The sequence below is a fragment of the Bactrocera latifrons genome, unplaced genomic scaffold (assembly GCF_001853355.1).
Source record: "Bactrocera latifrons isolate USDA-ARS-PBARC rearing strain unplaced genomic scaffold, ASM185335v1 scaffold_116, whole genome shotgun sequence".
In the NCBI taxonomy this organism is placed as follows: Eukaryota; Metazoa; Arthropoda; class Insecta; order Diptera; family Tephritidae; genus Bactrocera; species Bactrocera latifrons.
Genome location: NW_017534586.1, coordinates 968,640 through 989,198, shown reverse-complemented (window position 1 = coordinate 989,198; position 20,559 = coordinate 968,640). Strand labels below are relative to the sequence as shown.

The following is a 20,559-nucleotide window of genomic DNA, read 5'->3' as shown; positions in this document are numbered from 1 at the left end:
ATATATATGTATAAAAAAAATATTTAACTATATCGAAGCTTTTTTAAAAATAAACTGTCAGAAGACTTGCAGAAAAAATTCTTAAGCGCAAAATAAAGAATAATCATTGATATTAGCTTCTGCCTCCATATAGCAACATATACACACATCCATCCGCTAAAGCAATCACCAATGGAGGCAGCGATTAAGCATTTCACGTGGTCCTCAATATTGATTTCAAATACCTCGGAAAACTATTCGAATACCCACTTTCACGTGCCTACTTATCTGCTTTACCGTAATCTGTGCTAAGTGCAAGTATTCACGTCGCACCATAAGCCTTAGCAGGCAGCTACCCACATACGTTGAGTGGCACATTCATGCCACAAACACACACACATACAAGCGCTAATATGCCTACTCCAATATACTGCTGTGCTCATTCACTTAACAACTTGTCAACTAGGCGCTGCAATAGATCCACGTAACCACATATACACACACACACATAAGCGCTCAGTTATTTATCTAACTGTTGACCCCACTGCCGCAAGTGAACATGCTCTGCTGAATTTTTTACATTGTTGACGTGTATCTGCAACAGCGATAGTTTGATAGAAGAGAATTCACGAACAAAGAAAAAGTTGGCAGCAAATGCATGTGTGTGAGTGTGCCTGTAAGTGACATAAAAATCACGGCAACAATAAAGCAAAAATTGACAGACGTGCAACTGAAGACATATGACACCTTCAACATGCAACTGGGCTGCGGCCGTGACAAGGTTTGGCGTGTACGACTTTTCCCCCAACAACACCAGCAAACATACACTAACTTAACGCTAACGTTACAATAACAATAAAAAAAACCATATAGATTAACAAAAACAAAAACATTAGCAAACAATTTTCCAACATCTACATTGGCGTGTTGCAACGACGTGCTCGACACGACTGTGCCGCGCGGGCAGCGGCAATCGCTAGCGGCGTCAACTTTTTGCCGCGCACGTAGCATACTTGCAGGCAGGTGTGCTGCTGCCGCTCGGTGGGTGTGTCGTCGAGCAACTTTTTCTCTCTCAATTTCGTACACACACACACACACACAAACAAGTGCCTTCTCCTGTGTATGATTGTTTGAGGGCGTTACAGCCGTTCGTTCGAGCAGCAACTTGAGTGCGAGTGTGTATGTGTGCGTGTTGCAGCGTGTTTATCGCGCGCGAAACTAAAAATTATTTGCAATGTTGACGCTTTGACGCTTTTGACATTTGCTTTTGTTGCAATTTTGATTTGTCGTCGATTTCATTTCGCCATTCGCGTCACCAGCTACGCTCCCAATCAATGTACAACTACAACAAATCGTGAAAAACAAATCGTTTTCAATTGTCACTGCGCTGACAGTTCCATTTACTAGTGAATAGCAGCGCAACAATTTTATTTTGTTCGAAATCAGCTTTGATTGCTTGCCACGTGAATTAAGTTGGTGAGTTGTTGAATGGCACAAGCGTCGTCGATTGTGCAAAACCGATTACAAGTGTGGAAAATAAAAATATGTCATAATAACTGTACATTTCGGAAATGAGAAATAATAGCGAAATAACGGCTTTTGGAAACTTTTGTGGCTTTTGTAAGTTTAGCGTTTCTGCTGCTCGCCGATAATGGCAATGAAGTTGCATTTATTGCATTATTTCGACTGTGCGATTCTACAATTTAAGTTAGTCGGGGAGTTTGAAATTGCTAGTGCTTTCGAAAGCACGTTTTTGACAAATTCCTACATTTCGCTTGATGAATGCCGTTATCTGCAGTGATGCAGAAATGAAATTTGTATTTTGTTCTATGAAAGCTTACACCGTTGTGTCTTAGGCGTAAATTGCTTCGTTTCTTTAGCTTGGTATATCAAAAAATAAGCTCGACATTATAAATGAGAAAAAATGTTAACTTCGTTCAACGCTGGAACGCCCTAGAATAACCTTCACACACATAAAAACTTCTAAAGAAGAACTTTATTCTGATTGGTCGGTTTGCATGGCAGCTCTACGCTATAGTAGTCAGATTTAAACAATTTCTTCGGAGATTATGGCATTGACTTCGGCAATAATCTGTGTCAAGTTTCGTCAAGATATCTTGTCTAATAAAGAAGTTTTCCATACACGGACTTGATTTGGATTGGTCAGTTTTTATGGCAGCTAAATACTATATTAATCCAAAATAGACGTTTCCAACAAGTGAGAAGCTTCTTCGGGAGAAAAGTACGTGTGCAAAATTTCAGATCAATATCTCAAAAACTAAAGAACTAATGCGTGTATATACAAAAGAACAGATATGGCTAAATTGACTCATCTCTTCACGCCGGTTATTTATATATATTTTATAGTGCCTCCGACTTCTCCTTCCTGGTGTTATCAACTTCATCGAAAACTTAATATTAAGTTATACCCTGTTGAAGGTGAAAAGTAATGTAGTAGAAGGATTCCGTAAAAAGAGCAAGCAATGAGCTGACTGACGAACTAGCCTGCTCTGCGGCGGTTTCCAGGATGATGGAGCCAGAAACATGTATTGCAGTGGGGTATCACTCTAGAGAGTAGTTGCTTCACATGGAAGAGAGGGTAAGGAAAGAACGGTACAGACAGTAGGTAACAGGAATGCACCTCACCAAGTTACTATATATTGGGAGGTTACAACCTAGCAAGGTTTAGAGATATGATCAAACTCCGCTGGGACAAAGTCCGTCTCCTTGTCACGCTCTATACTGGGCACTGTAGCCTCTGGCAGCACTTGGCCGACACGAACATAGTCTGTTATGATAAATGGCAGTTTAGCGATATGGAACTAGAAACTACAGAACAACTGATTCTAAATTGCCCAACAAGCTTTTGTAATTGTTCAGAATGTTGGACTCTTATGACCATATGTGATACAGACCATAGGTCGCAGTGCAAAACCTCAATTACTTTCTATCTATCTATTCCTTAAAAAATCTTTGGTAGCATAAAGTTTTTAGAAAACCATGAAGACATGTGGCACATATTAAGAAATTTTCTAACAAATACTAATATTACATACTTGTCTTTCTATAAATATTTTCATAAATATCAAATATTAAAATGGAAAAAATTCTATATTTCGAAATTTTTAGAATTAATTTTCCGAAATTCTAAACAAATCGTTGTAATATCACCTTTCGCTCGCTGAAATCACACGTAAAAATTTAAAACCATTGATTTTTCTTGCATCCTTAAAACGCCTTGTTTCTACTGCGTCAGTTACCTACCCCCATATCAACTTGTATTCGACACACCAATACACGCACACAAGCAACTGTCGCCTCTTCATACATATTTGTATTGATATTTAAATAATCCGTAGAACCGTCGTTTCTGTCAAACTGTCAAAAATATCAATTGGATTGAAGTGCAGCACTACACACAAACACACGCATACATACACCGGCGACTGTTTGTTGCGCGCTCATCACTGACAGGCGACATTCCATGGTTAAGAAAGGCGAATTCCGTGTTCAGTCAGATGTCGGTTTTCAAAAATCGATAGAATTGCTACATTCTGCTTCACACAATGTGTTCGAACTGCATGCATGTGTATGCGTGTGTGTGTGTTATGCCGGTCTGCATATCAGCCAGGTGATTGGCATCCCAAATTCTGTCAAAAAATAATCGTTAAACATGTAGTTTACGCTTTACTTACTAATCGGGCATTCAATGTTCAAATTATGGATTTGTTCATTGGAAAATCCGCACAAAGCAGCATGTCTGTCAAATTCGATTTCTGAGATGCTTTTAAGTATCATATTAGTCATTAGGGGATGCATGTTGTATTCGATTTTATTCATTTGTAATCATATGTTGTACTCATGGCTAAGAATGAAATACATATGTATGTGTCTTATTTGCTGTTTGGCTTCCTGCGGTGTCAGGAGCTGGAGCTAAAAGCCGCAGCGTGTCGTCAGTGCATACTTGGCATGGGTACCTTTGAAATATAATAGAGATCTTCGAATTGAAGGGCGAGGAAATTTTAATTAGTTATTTGTAGTATATACATGTATTGCAGGAGCAAAATTTGTAGCAATAATCAATTTTTCATGCTGTTCTGTGTATCTTCGCTACATACACTATTATTTGTAACAAGTCTTTCTGGCTCTGGGTTTTGACAGGGCATTGAACTTATATATTTCAAGCGTTTTTCGTGCTAATGAAGAAGCAACTCTTTTACAATATTTTTTGTAAATTATTTTCTTCTAATTTTTTTTTTTTTTACAAATTTAGCAAGCTACTAAATCACTAAAATCAAGTATACTTGCTAAATAGAAAAATTAAATGAGACATAAACTCAAGTTCATTTTGGTGTTTAGCGTTAAACACTTTACTTCAATGTTTATAAAGCACCTAAAATTGCAAGTATACTCGATTCACACTAAATTTAAATTTGTAATAAACTCGAGTAAATTTAGGTGTTAAGAGTTAGAAATTTTCTGTATAAATTTTTTATCTTAAATGCATAAAACCAACCAGAAACTCTAGCAAATGAGATTTACGTTAAGTGCATGTGAGCTAAATGTATGTGAACTCGAGTTTGTTAAGGTGTTTACTATTAAAAATTTTATGTCTAAATTGTTCACTTCAAATTTATAAAAACAACTAGAAATTCAAGTAAAATTTAGTGTAAATGAATCATAAAGTCGAGTTTAAGTAGGCGCTAAGAGTTAAAAACGTTGCTTAATAATTCTCTACTTATAAAATTATACAAAAATCAACAATGCACTTTTTGAATGCGTCACAAACTCGAGTTATTTAAGTGTTGAGCGTTAAACCCATTATGTCATAGTAAAATTTGAAGACCAAGCTAATATGCTTTCAATTTATTTAAAATCCACCATAAACTCGAGTTTATTTAGATATTTAACGTTAAACACTTTACCTACTATAAGTTCTTAAAATCAAGCCAAGAGACTACACTTCTCCAATAGTGTATTTAAATGAGCCATAAACTCGAGTTTATTTAACTCGACTATTAAATACTTTAGTAATAATTTAAACTACTTGTCGAACATTTTAAAATGGCACTAAATTTCAGTCTTTTATGTGCTTAATGTTAAACCCAGTTTACAAACTCGGAGTTAAGCTTAAACACTTTTTATATAAAAGTGCTTTTTTTTAATATAATTTTTTTGTTTTAATAATTTTTTGTTTTAACACAATTTTTTTTATACAAAAGTACCTTTTTTTTAAATTAAGTGTTTTTACGAAAAATATCTTGTCACACATTAAAACATAGTTTCAGAAATTTTGGTGTCTATGAAATAGTTTAAAGTTCTTGTATTTTTCCTAGGAATTGTAGAGAGCATTCAGTCATGTTACAGCACTTCTTTGGAGGCCATAAAAATTCCGATATAATACTAACTGCAATAGGGGTGATGATAACACCTCAATAGCTTCTTAGCGGCTGTTTACTTTTCCTAAATACAGCGTTCGCCAGACTCATGAATATTATATTTACATTCAGTCCAAAGGCCACTAAGCTGAGCTCAATATCAGCAATTTTAGCAGATATGATAAGCTTAAATATATTAGTCAATAATGAGACCATTTTGATCTATATTTAACATCTCTTGGTATCACAAAGCACTTCTATGCCAAGTGTTCAAATAAGAGCCCTCTCCGGTAATACTTCAACCATCAACTTCAGCACATTGCTACTAAAGTCCATTAAATTTTCAATTAAATACATATTCGATTTCACTAAATTTCATTTGTCCGCATTAATTTCATTAAATGCCAATTTATGTGCATGTACAACGCCAACTTAATAGGAAAACTTTTTACGCCACACTAACTTTTTAAATTTCGCAGCATATGCCACTCACACCATTAAAGTGAATTTCTTTTTACGACGCTTCTTGCACTAATTACATTTGTTGCCTTGCACAATATTTAAGTTAATTAAAAGTAATGCTTTGTTATTGCGCCAAAAACTTTCTAATGCCCTAATGAGTGCTAGCTGCTGCTGCTGCTGCTGCTCCTGGCTTCAAGTCGAGTGTCAAAGTGTGCCCCGCAGGCGTCTCTGAGTGGGTTGTTGTGTTTGTGTTTACTGCGGAGGCTAAAGTTGAAATCAATCCGACCATTCAAGTTGACTGTCAAATTTACTATACTGCCTGTCGAGGGTGGGGTTGTGTGGCAATATGGCTGGAGTTGAAAATTTAATATACAATTATATGCTATTCAAAGCAGCACGGACCATAGAAGTGGGTGCGGAGAGCACTACAGCAACATCAATCTGTAATGAAATTTAATAATGGTATAAATTACCAGGCAAGCGAGCCGGCTCAGTTGATTTGGTCATTGAATTGGTTGCCGCCTTCAAGTTCATGATTCAAAACTACGCAACAACTCCCATAAATGTCAACAGTTTTTGAACTCAAGTGTTTTTAATTGACTTAATTACGTAAAGTTTGACTGATGAATTGGATGGAGTGCTGATTGTTGGCACTTTTGTTTGGATTTGATTTGATTGTGTTTTTGCTGTTTCATTCATGGGAAATATTAGTATTTTGAGAAAAGTGATTTTAATAACATTTTCTATTACAAGTGTAGCATATGCGAAGGCGCTTTCAACTCTAATTTGTGAATAGTAGCTTTAATGAGCTTTTACGTTTGTATAAACTTGTTAGAATCTTTAAATTAATGCATAAAATAAAATAAAAATATAAGCAAAGTTTTTTGTTCTATATGACTGTTAGTTAGTTTGGAATTAATTTTTAATCTTTTGGGAACTATGTGTTCATATAGTAAGTATATAAATATGTTATGCCTGCTTATATTTTCTAGTACTTGTGTTCTTAATTAAATTACAGCTCAGAAAATTAGCCATCATTTTTTTTACTATAGAAATTCGGAGTTTTCAACTTATTAATGTTATGAAAATATCGTTCCACCAACTCTCTCTTTCAAGTGAATAAATATGTTTCACTACTCAACTGATTTTATAAGTGGTTAAACAACGAATTTTCACAATTTTTTTTTGTGGTTTCTATCAAAAAATAAGCAGTTCTGATATGCAAACACTTGTTCAAATATTTGTCATCTGTATTTATTAAATTCTTTAGTAAATGATACGTATCATCACCTAAAATGCCAAAACNCTTCTGTTTTAATCCCAAACTTGATATTTTTAGATTTTTGAACTTAAACGTTAAACACCCTTCATAAAGACGGAGTTTGCCTTAAACACTTTTTAAATAAAAACTGTTTTCTGAGGGTTTATGGTTATAGCATACGTGTTTGAAGCCATGGGTTGGCTCGAAACTCTTATATAGGTTTTCTTAAACATTCAAGCATTCACTGCATCATGTTTGAAAGTTTTAAACTGAAATTCGATTCTCAAATTCTCCGCATAAACACTCAATAATTGCGCTAAATACAAACTCGACAACAGCAACTGCTAAACTCCAGCAATTTGACAACCAATGACTGTTGACCTTTATATCGTGAACAAATCTCTTTACAACTGTGCGCTAAATTACACATAACCAGCTTGCACATCCCATTCAAGCGCTGAGTTTCAATTAAGAAAAGTACTTTTTATTGGCTTATTTAACAGATTGCAACACATTTCGCACACACACACATACATATATTTTGTGACAGTTAACACTCTCTCCGTTCATTGGACATGAAGTTCAACGTTTGTCCTTTAGTGGCAATAAAACCTAGACAAAAACGAGAACTACATTAAACACATTTTTAATCTCTTTCACTCATTTCCTTACGTTTCCTTTCTTTTCGTTACAGCTCGGCTTTAGTTACTGCAATTGACTTCAATCACATGTGACAACAGCAGACGATAAGGATAATAATCAAAGCGAAAGAATACTGAGAGTCGGAAAATTGCAACAAAAAGAAAATCAAAAAAGCTCAAAAAAGCGTAGAAATGTGTCGGCACATCAGATTGTGTTGAAAATTCCTGCACACAAAGTGATAATCGTATAAAATATTGCACAGAGAAAACTACAAAGTATACACTCGTGCCATAAAAAGTTGCACTGTAGTGGCAGAAAACCTAAAATAAGCGGGGCACATACGGTGCTGGTGTGTCGAATGGGAAAAACGGTTTCAATCTCACTAAAGTACACATTTTAAGTTGAGCATAAGCGCAGGCACATCCTGTGAATTGAATGCCAACTAATCCTCTGCCAAGCAATAAAGAAACTAGAAAGCAAAACAAAAGTTACTACGCTTATACACACACAAACACATAGAAGAAAGCTTAGATAAAGGCTTAAAAACCCCTTAGAGGCAACAACAAACCAAGAAAAAAGGAAAAATTAAATAAAAATAATAAAGGACTAGCAACGTGCAAACAAAAAGTAAATAAAATGCCTGCCATAACAAGTGAAGCGACAAGACCCGCGCCCACCCGTTGCCTACGGCCAATCAGAGCGACAGTGCTTGCCGCAGCGACAGCAGCCGCCTCACTGCTTACATCCGCAGCCACAGTCGCAGCGGCAGCAGCAGCAGCAGCAGCTGCGACAACATCGTCCACAACCACTACAACAACAGCAACGGCAACAGCCGGCATCGCCAGCTACAACCACAATAGCATATCAACTCAACAGCCGGATGCTTTGGAGCGACGACTGCAACCAGATGTCGATACGGACACCGGAGGTGGAAGTAGAGTAGGCGTAAATGTTGATCTAACTGCCGCCACCGCTGCCGCGCTGCCCAGCCGCCTCGCCAATAAGTTGCTAACCAATTTTCTGCCTGCCATCGATGCCGTCACAAATGCCACCACCACCACCACCAACACACTCACCAGCAGCAGCACTATCAGCAGTAGTAGCAGTAGTGGTATTAGCAATCGTGGTGCTGCTGTCACATATCCAAGCTTCCGGCCGCCGAGTATAGAGAATCTTGTCGCAAGTTCAGCTGAGGATTTGAGCAATTTTCGTGATGTGTCCTTCGATATATTCGACGACGATGACGATTTGTTTGGCTCTCCATTGGCATTTGATGCTTCCGATAATGGCTTGTGGAATGGCCGTTTCGTGCCGCCACCACCCCGTCCGCCATTCCTAGTCGATGAGCCGGTGCTGAGTGATGGACTGACAACGTGTGATTTGTGCTCATGGGCCATGCCAACGAAGAGTACATTCATGTTCGAGGGTACAATAGGTGAGTAAAGTGGGTGGGTAAATGGATGGATAGATAGGTTACTGAGTGTGTTTGTAAGTAGCTGTGTAGGTTTGTGTGTGTGCTTGTGGCTGTGTGCTTGGGAGTAAAAGTATACTGTCATTAAATGAAATTGCTTGTGTCGAGTGAGAGATATGTGTGAGTAGGCAGCCTTGTATGTGAAGGCTTCGACACGTTGCTTCTGTTTGTGTATATATATATATGTGTGTGTGTGAATTTAAAAAACCTTTCACATTTGTTTTTGTGCGTGAGCTTTGCAATCATTATCTATGCAAATGTATTAAGGCTGTCTCTTATACACATCTAGATGTGTATAAGAGACAGATGTGAAGGCTTCGACACGTTGCTTCTGTTTGTGTATATATATATATGTGTGTGTGTGAATTTAAAAAACCTTTCACATTTGTTTTTGTGCGTGAGCTTTGCAATCATTATCTATGCAAATGTATTAAGGTATGCAAAATCGGGATTGCTGTTGTCAGCGCATTTGCGAAAAACGGAGACAGCTAAAGGCTTTACGTGCAACCGGCATTTCCCGGGAACTTTGAATTAATATATATATATGTATATATAAATCGATTTGCGAAGCTCACACACACACAACCAGGTGTATGGGATTGGTTTTCGATGTGACGTTTGCTTGCGTTTGCCTGCTTGTTGGTATGTATGCGTGTGTGAAAATGTTAGCCCTTTAAACATTTTGGCCATGCATTTGGCATGAAAGCTCGTAAAGGATTTGGTTATCTCTGCTTTCCGCCGGATATGGTATACCATAACTAATTTCCGCTTATGTTCTACTCTTCTTTTTTCCTATTTCGCTTGCAGAAAAAGCTTCCGAATTGGGCTGGCCCTTGACGCTGATTATCGTTTCGGTGCTGTCAGCATTGCTGGGAGCGATTGTCATGGTGACGGTTGTGCGCTGCAGAAGGTGAGTTCAATTACAATTGCACATTACAGTATACTGCCTTTTATAAAGTATAAATATTCGTGACTGAATTATGATATTAGTCCTTTTGGGGTGACTGCATTTCATTCATGAGCATATATGCTATTAAACTATCTACCCCTGTTTACAAAAAGGAATGGGTTTCGAAACCAATTAAGTGAGGATTATTTGAGAAATGTGATACCAATTATAAATGGAAGAGTGGCAACCCTCTGTGAAATATGAAAATAGGATATATATGTATAGACATAACCTCAAATAAAATATATGCAAGCGAAAGGATAATTGCACGAATTAACCTTCTGCAGGCTATAGGGTTTCAAAAGAAAAAAGGATACCTGGATGATAGATTGTAAGTTTAATTGACCTTTTTTATATATTTAAATGAAGAAGGTTTGCATTTTGACCTGCAAAAAATGGTTATAGCGAATACCTTTTCATTTTTCGAAATTTAAAATTTTTATTTTTTTTACATCAACCGGTTTTATACTAAAAAATAATCCATGAAGCGCAGTGCTTAAGATGCTAAAATGAGAATTTTCCAGATACCAGATAGTTTCCTCGAAGATCTTGAGCAATATTTCCGCGCTTAAAGAGATAAAAATCATTTTTAGTAGTCCTCTGCTTAGAAAAAAATACATTTTGCTTATATTCAGGTACACTAACTTAAACTTCGCTTGCAACTCTTGGAAAAATAATAAATTCATGAACAGAAACATGCTAACATAGCTTAAGCTTACTCCTAGAACACTATTTCTACTCCCATTATGCCCTCTCTCTAACCGCACTTTTCTGCTCTTCTCTCGCTTGCAGGAAAAAACCAACGAACAACCGTAACGGTAAGTGTACTAAACTTGCTGACGACGATCCGACACCCTATATCCAACAACACCACCACCACCATCATCACAATAACCAACAACTACAATATAACCAACACCTTAACCATCATTATCCATACCAACACCAACACAACCAAAACCTCAACCAATATGTACACGAACACCACCGACATTTGTATCCCACTGCCTACCGTAACCTACACGCACAGTATCCGTCGTTGTCTAGCCACCATAACGCCATGACAACACACCATCATCACCAACAACAGCAACAACAACAACAAATACACCAACAACAACACAAGCGACTACCTCAGCCGCTGCCAATGCATTATGTGAGCAATAGTTGCTCTTCGTCGTCGCTGACGAATGACAGCCAGAGCACGCAACGCACCAGCCTGTCGACCATATATCGGCCACCAAGCTATTACAGCAGCGCTACGGTGCACGCTGGCACAGTGGCATTAACCAAGGCGGCGCAAAAGCAAAAATTGCTAAAACAACGCATTGACATGTTTACGCGTTCGCTACCACCGCCCCCATCACCACCAACGGAGGCGCACCACGATGCGGTGATCGAGCGAAGGAGTTGTAGTAGCATTGCTAGTCACAGTGGTAGTAGTGGTAGTGGCAGTAGTAGAAGGGGCGATGATGAGAGCATTTGCAGTGACAGTTATGCCGAATCGTCGGTGGCTTACGAAGAGCCGACGACGCTGGAGATAGACGCGTCACCGGTCGAAGAAGCCGATATGCCCATAGTTGAAGCGGCGGTTATGGTGGCTGCGTGCAGCACTGAGAAATTCTGAGCGCGTGCTCACCTCCTCCCAAAAATTCAAAATTAAAACCACACAAACCCAAAACTTAACGAAAACGAAATTGAATTAACCGAAAAACCGAAAATTTAATGCATTTAGTTGACTGAAACTACAATAACTCTCTTCTCCCCCCTTTCTTCTCTTCACTACACTTCGCTTCATGGCACGTCTGTGTGTGTATTGCCTTTGTGCACGCTGTAAACCCCCCTCAACACACACACACACACAGAGACGCATGTGCAATGGTGGTCACGCAACAAGCGCACCAACGGCAGCAACAACAACAATCATTTGCGCCGCAGCAATATTTATACAGCGCATCCAGCGGATAGTGTGCGCGGCTTGCAGCAGCCATCGCTGTCGGCCGCCTCGTCGCTGACCACAATGACCGCAATGGGCGCATCAGCGGGACCCCTGCATTCGAACGCGGTCACGCCGAATGCCACACAGCCGCCACAGCTGCCACACCAACAACAGCAACAGCAGCAGCAACAATACTACCACCATCCATATCAACAACATCAAGCGTCGCTACACCGCAGCATCAGCGGTCATCAGCGTGCGCCCGATTACGAATACGAGCACGAATACCATCAACCGCAGGAGCTGCAATTGCAGCTGCAACATCAACGCCAACACAGCTCGTCGCTGTCATCGCTGTCCGACACGCCAACCCTACCGGTGGCGGTGGTGAACAACAATAAGTCACGCACGCTGCAACTGCAACACCAGCCGTTGCAGCACCACCATCAGCAACAACAACAACGACAGGACCAGCAGCAAGCGGCCTACAATGTGTCCGATGGTGTGACAGTTGGCTTCGGCGCGGGTGTGGTTGGTGCCGGTGTGGGCATGAGCCGGCGCGGCGCTGGCGAAATGTGTGACGAGTCCTCATGTCGCTGGCCGAATGCAACAATCGTGGTGGCCAGCTGAGTGCAAGCGTACAAAAGTCGTATGCCCGCGACGTTGAGCGGCGCCATGACGTTGCTACCGGTGCATCCGTATCGCGACCATTATCAGCGGCAACAACAGCAACAGCACCAACAGCAGTTGCAGCGGCAACAGCGCGAAGTGGAGGCCACCGAATTTGTCTGGACGAAATCGTGCAGCTCGGAGCAATTAAAGAATGATTGGATATGGCATTGAGCGCGCCAGCGGTGGGCATGTGTCGGCGCAGTGCGCGGTGAAATTTCGGTGCACAACGCTGAGTCAAGTAAAGCAAGCTGGTTTATGAAACGCTCCTGTTTGTAAATATTAAACGAAATTCTGAGGACCTTGATGTTGCGATAAAGTAGTTATTTTGACCTAATGTAGATCGAGTGAGAATCTAGGTTCGCTTTGAAGAAATATCAGTGAAAGATTGCAAACGCACTCCGAAAGAGTTACGGCCCAAGCGAGTGAAATTCATTCCTACTGAAAGTAGTTTTGGAACCTGCTTAGACCCAAGTTATCCTTTTTGAATATCTCATGTGACTAAATGGTCTGTTGTCTCACACTCTTGCTTCGGGGGTCTGGGGATCAAATCTACCAGTATTTTTCGGTGTATAGAGCCTCTCAGATTTACCTTATGTCCAATGTTGGGCGGAATATTACCATATTATTAGAAATCCAAAAAAAATGTAAAAAATTTAGAATTTGCTCCAAAAACCGCCTTTGAGACTATCAGTTAACCTCTCTCTCTCTCTCTCATATATGCTCTCTCTTTCTCTCAGATATGCTGGCCAATTTCAAAGAAACTATTTGCAAATAGTGTAAGTTGTCCCAAGCCGTTTCGCAACGAGACATGCAACAGCTGCAGCTGCCTCACAAAACACTTGAAAACCGAGCGCACATGTTTTCGTATATTAACGAAGCAATTAACAGTTATTTACATACAAATCTATTTCACACACTTTGAGCCTGACGGCAGCTCAAGTGGCAGAGCAATTGCAGTGAGTCAAATAAGTTGTTCTACTTATTGATTGGGCACAGCAATTTATAAAGATCTCTAGACTGCAATGACTTATTTATGAGTTCCGAGAGGCAAGGCGACAGCGCCTTTTTAGTGACAAGTATTTACAACTTTATGAACACGCTCGTCAGTAGTTAATTTTTTCTCTGTTTTGGAGAATTTTTCTAACGCAAAATTTTCCTGGAACCTCTTTCCCTACAAATCGACGCATATAAATATTTATTAACTTGGTAGCCACCATATGCCGAGTACTGAGTACTTACCGGGAACTGACACGGATACTTTCAGCATTGCGACGTGCTTATACGGCCAAAGGCATATAAAGTTGTTTTCGTTTTTTTTTTTTTTCGATTGCATTCTTGTTGTTGCCTTAACCTTTTTGTATGCCTGCCGTGCACAACAATCCACTTTAAATTGCACCCATAAGAACCGTCAAATCTCTAACAATCCCGTCTGTTTTTCCTTCCCTTTTTCGTTGTTTCTTTTGCCTTTGCTCGCCATCGCCAGCATATCATACAAATTATCAGCGATCAAAAATTCTAAGCACACGTTCACAGTCGCAATTTAACGATGGTATCATGGCAAGACATAATCCTTAAAAATACTCCACTGGAGACACACACATACTTCAGCAACAACAGACCGTGTGTGTGTGTTTGTCGGCATGCGCGTGTGTTGTGCGGATGCCAATAGTCCTGCCGACTGGAAAGTAGTAACCACTGGCCGACTGGCGACACACGCTGATTTTCTGGCGCGCACACACTCACACACACACACACGTGCAGGCCTTCCGGTGCGTGTGCAGCATTCAAGAGCCAGTGAGAAAAAATAAAAACAAATAAAACTACTAAAAAAGTAACAATCGCAGCCAAGTGTTGAAGAAATAAAGAATGAGTGCTTTCGCTGAAAAATAAAAACAAAACACTGAGAAAAATAAATGTTGCAGCAGCATTTCGCTGACGGCACAATTGCTTATTTGTGTATGGATGTGTGCATTTGTCTACCAGCAATGACATCAGCATGTCAGTCACGTTTCGTCCTTTGAGAACAGCTTCTTTCTCACACACACACACACATACCACATGCACACAAGCTCACGTTTATGCACTTGTTAAGTCGCATAAGAACCCCGCAGTGAAATTAAACGATTCCTTACTGCCGGGTTTCTGCTGAACGAACGAGGAATTCTTTATAAAAAAAAAGTAAACTGCTCCTCGTGGCGCTTGGCATTTTCAAGCATTTCCAAAGGCTATGTGTTGGTTTTTATGTCAATTGCACTCATTTCCGTTAATTCGCAACCAGTTCTTTGGAAAAAAGACTGGCTCACTGCATTTCCTTCTTCATTAGTCGGTTCATTCTGCTGTCATATTTCATATCCTCTCCGAAATAAGATAAGATAACTCAATTGGCTTGTGCAGTTGAATGGGATTTATTTGGCGCAAACACCGTGACCAACGCAGTTTCGTGCTTCGGCTAATACAAAAACAAAACAATGAACGATTTCAAAGTGTTGTTGCCGTGCTATCTGCTATTGGATCTCATAGAGCTTAAATTAATGAAAAGTGTTTTTTTGCGCTCGAGAGCTTAGGGTAACTGACTATGAAATATGGGTTCTCAGAGTTTCTATGAGAAGGCGGAGGCACTGAGTATAACTACCATCCAGTAAGGATTAAGTGATTATGAAAGACGCTGAGCATAACCACTGAGCCACTTTAAGCGTTCATTTTTCCAAACAAAATTTGTATACAACTGAAGCAGGGAATGTTGGGAGAACTACAAGCATGGTTCGTTAACAAAAATTTGAGTTTTGAACTCAAAAATCAGTTTTTTGAGAGGACTAAGCTTATATTATTTCCGAACATTTCAGAACTATAGACAAACGTACTTTCTTTCGTAGTGCGAAGTCAGCAATAATTCATATGTTCAATTTTTGTATCAACCCATTAAAAATACATACATATTTGGCACACATTTTGCTGAGCGAGTAAAAATCATAAACAACTGATAAAAAAGTGCTAATTTATGGCAAAAAACAAATAACAGCAACTCATGCAGTTAAAGATGACTATAGAAAGATTGCATGAGGCGTGAAAAAATCATATCAAAACTCAAAAAATCATATTTTTATGACAAAAAATAGACAAGCGAATATTTGTACGAATATAGGAATAACAGAAACAGTTAAAGCAATGCAAAATCGGTGGCAAGTGCTTGTAAATAAATCGCGACAAATTCTAATTAAGCAAAAAAATTTTTGCAAAATTAAAATATTGCCACAAATTGATAAAGCAGAAATTAATTGAAATTAGTAATAATTACTTCAACTCCACAAACGGTTGTTATGTAAAACAAAAAAACATAAAAATTAATTTTGAAAAAATAAATTTTAATTTTGAAAAAATAATTTTTTATGCTACATTTACTAAGGTGTCGAAAATTGGCGGCAGAAAAATAAACACATCAAAGCAAGCAATGCTAAATATTATTGTGAGTAAACAGAAGTGTCAAAACAGCTAACAGCGCTGTAAAAAAATCAATAATACGGCAAATTTACTTCAAAATTACTAACTACACTAAACAAACTTTTTTTAAATAGTAATTGTAAAGTAATTTGTAAAAACTTGCTAAAGCGCCGCAAAAAAAAATTTTGAAAACAGTAACTTCAGCAATTTGTAAAAAATTTGCAAAGCACGCTGCAAAAAAAAAAGTTGAAAAAAAAAGTTTTTGAAAACAAATTGATAAAAAGTGGCTCACAGCGTTGTTAAAAAATAATAATATCGAAATTTATTTCAAAATGACTAACACAGCTATAAAAAAATATTTTCAAAACTGTTAATTTGAAGTTATTTGTAAAAAAATGCTTACAGCGCTGCAAAAAACGATTAAAAAAAATTTGTAATATTGAAAGTTTGTGTCAAAATAGCTAACAGCGCTGTAAAAATTTTCCACAAAGTATCAAAAATCTATTAGGTAAAGCTGATTTTCAACCCTCATTCACTACTACTAGTTACTGTGAGTAAATAAATACGTCAAGTGTAAATTATATAAAAGAGAAAAAATCTAAAAAAAAAATTAAATTTGTAAAACAATTATTGTTGTTTTGAAAAAATTTTTGTGCATTTGTTTTTAAATTTTTTTTTAAATTTGTTAAAATACAAATATTAAAATTAAATTTTCTTGCGCGTAAAAATTTGTTTGTTTGAAAAAGTTTTCTAAATTTCTTTCAAAAAACTTTTTAAATTTATTTGAAAAAATTCTGTAAATTTGTTTAAAAAAATTATCACAACTATTATTGCGCGCAAAAGTATTTGAAACACGAAAATTTAAAATTTTTTTTGTATAAAAAACAGCATGCAATTTTTAAACTAAATATCATAAAGCGTGTATCCTTTTATTTAGACTTTTTGCTTAAACTTTTGCGCCATTACGCCTGTGCGCAGCGCTCCTATCAATGCTTGTATACTATGTAGGTACTTAAATGTTGTATAGAAACTATTTTCTCATGCTAAAAACTGTTTGTAAATATATATTTTTTTTATTCCTCAACTAACTGTAAGTGAAGTGTATTTTTCTTGTAAATAATTAAAAAATGTATAGTAAATAGCTGTAAGTACATAACAGTAAAGAAACTTCCAAAATAATATCATTAAATATATGTGTATACATACATATATGAATATAAAAATACCGTTACATTAATATAATATTTACATAAGTAACTAAGCGTAGGGAAAATTAATGCTGTTAAAGACTTAGCGCGCTGCTCGGGCCAACAAGCAGCAGCAAAACTGTCCAAAATCATCACTTCAACTAATGTAGCTTGTAACTAAATAAATTTACGTTTAGTGTGTTTGTAATAGCGGCTAAGTGAAACTATTGTAACTAATTACTAAGTATTTCATCAGAGTGATATTTATTATGCTAAGCTTTGGTCATGACTGCCTTCCACAAAAACAAAGGTCATGACAAGCGTGTATTTCATTAGTAGGAACTATTTAAACTATAACCAAAACACAAACATTCCTTTTCAAGAGTTCAACATGCATACTACAACAACAAAAACAACAACAAAAACAACAACAACTACTATTACATACATACATAACGAAATTAAGCTAATTCTAATTGTTTAACTAAGCGTTTATACACACACACACACACACACGCACACACCCACGCTTAAGTGCAGTCAACTCACGCACGTGTGTGTGCACACACAGTGTGTGTGTGTGTCTCAAGTACAACACAGCAAAGCATTAAGTAACTGTAGTAATTTCGCTATGTAATTAGTTGAAAATTGTTTAACTACAACAACAGCAACAATTAACAATAAATAGTAATGCATACACACACACACACGCATGCATACATAGACAGACTCATACACGAAACAACAATTGCAACTGATGCTACCAAAGACTAGTCCTAATAAATGTAAGAATCTATGCGCAGATTAAATGTCGAATGAATAATGCAGCAATAATAGTACACATACATACATACGCCAATCTATACCTGTCTCTTATACACATCTAGATGTGTATAAGAGACAGCTCATACACGAAACAACAATTGCAACTGATGCTACCAAAGACTAGTCCTAATAAATGTAAGAATCTATGCGCAGATTAAATGTCGAATGAATAATGCAGCAATAATAGTACACATACATACATACGCCAATCTATACTGGCATATGTGTGTGTAAATAACATGTATGGCTATGCAATATTAATTCAGTTAAATCGTATGCTTCGGCAAACAAAGCGAGCAAACAAACACTTGTGTATATACTTACATACTGGCACATACATACATATATGCATACTTATGTACATACCAACAGCGCATATGTATAAGTTATGTGAATGCGTAAGCAAGTGCAGTGTACTTACGTAAGTAATAAGTTTACCCATAAATACCTATACATATACATACATACATACCTAGATGAAGGAGTAAAAGCAAGCAACAACAAAACTAAATTAATGTGTAACTGTAAATGTATATTTGTAGTCCTTAAATGAATTTAACTAATTGCAATAATAAATATTTTAAATATTATATAAATAACGGTATTACATCAATAACTACTACCAATGCGTTTCAACCAACAAACACATAGACACAGCAACAGACAAACACAGAAAAACCGAAACACACATACACACTCAAAGTCACACAAAAAACCCAAAGCCCACTTTTCAACTACACATAGAAGCCTCTTTCTTTTCACTGCAGCGTCGTAAAGCTGAAGCAATTCGTAAATATGCTTACACACATACACACACAGCCACATACATGTATACTTATGTACAATAAATGCAAATTCAATCATTACAATTTAAAGGTAAAATTTGTAAAGCATATGAAAACTAAAAAAAAAAAATCTTTAGAAAACTGTTCCCGTTAACGGTACTTGCTGTTGCAGTGCATGCAAAGCGTCAAGCGTGTTGAAAGTGTAAACGAAAAACGAAATAAAAATAAAAAAACTAAAAAACTAAAAAAATAGAAATTACAAAAATGGAAAAAATAAGCAATCTAATGTTTCAACTAATGTAAACTATCAGCAACTGAAAATGTTTCCTTTTTGTGTGAGTTACCACTACATAAATACATAATATTCCGTATATACATAAATACCTACTAAAAATTCATACAATACATATGTAGTTATATATGGATGAAATCAAATCAAATCTAATTCGATATTTAAAGCAAATAAATACTTGAAAAGAAAATATAAAATTATTAAAATTCAACTAAGTAAAATAAAAACTAAAAAGAGAATCTTCAAAAAAATGAAAACAAACTGAGTTTTTATTTTTACTGCAGGAAGGCAACTGGAGATTGATGAAATCGCAGTGGTTTGTATATGAGAGAGAAAAATTCATTAATACTTGGATTTCACAGATAAAAAAATCCAAAAGATGGTTTAAGTTAACCTTTTGAGGGTATGGAGTTCAGAAAGACGACTTTTATGTATAGGAAATCTGTCATTTTCTATTATGGAACAGACATGAAAGAGCAATTGAGTATTTAGCGAAGGATTTTCTGGCTTAAAAATAACGTCTTAATATTTATGGGAGTTATGAGAGTACCGCTAGTGTAATGGATGGAATGGATTAGTAAACAGCTGACAATTCTTATACCTATCCGCCAATATGAAGGCCACTTTGATTAGTTGTTCATTTCACATCAGAAGAAAAGAAGAAAGAATAATTTCAACTTCGATTTCATTAAATGTATGAAACGAGAAGTGATTTATGAACTTTAGCTAGCCTTGTTTTGATTTTTGAAAGGCGTACTTTAATATGAAAAGGGGAAGAAATCTGATTTGTTCCCTCTTTAAACTAGTGACTAGAGAAAGTCAGAAATAAAAGTCAATTCCGAAACCCGAATTTCCTGCGTTCTTACAAATCATCAGAACATTAGTCATAGATGTGGTAAGACTGCGGTACAGTAGTGAGGTGGACAAGTCTACGGAAATCCACCTACCAGAAGCCAATGGAAAGGGTTCAGAGAGAAAATTGCGCACCAAAATCGGCGGGACGTACACTGGCTGCAATAGAATTTACATATAGAACCGTCGAGCATAGCTCAGTGGATAATATCAGTCTGGCAAGCACCGACTTCACTGAGAAAAAAGGTTAAAAGTAAGCATAGAAAAAGATGATTGGCGCAAAGTTAGCTGCGTGCAACACTCTAATCGTTTATGTGGATGGCTCGAAAATGGAAGATGGCGTTGGTGTGGGGATATGCTGTCCAGAGTTAGGCATAAGGCAAGGCACTAAAGTTGTCGGATCACTGCTGCATATTTCAAGCTGACG

General features: G+C 37.3%; 1 protein-coding gene across 1 annotated transcript in view; it reads left to right on the top strand.

Annotated features, from left to right (window-relative positions):
• Nucleotides 1–11,997, top strand: part of LOC108977185 — a 62,200-nt gene extending 50,203 nt beyond the window's left edge. Inside the window, exons 4-6 of the mRNA XM_018946763.1 lie at nucleotides 7,775–9,157; nucleotides 10,001–10,103; nucleotides 10,935–11,997. Of these exons, the coding sequence (XP_018802308.1) occupies nucleotides 8,359–9,157; nucleotides 10,001–10,103; nucleotides 10,935–11,769 (1,737 nt within the window). The 5' untranslated portion in view covers nucleotides 7,775–8,358 and the 3' untranslated portion in view covers nucleotides 11,770–11,997. The remainder of the gene's footprint in view (nucleotides 1–7,774; nucleotides 9,158–10,000; nucleotides 10,104–10,934) is intronic.
• The last annotated feature ends 8,562 nt before the right edge of the window (nucleotides 11,998–20,559 follow it).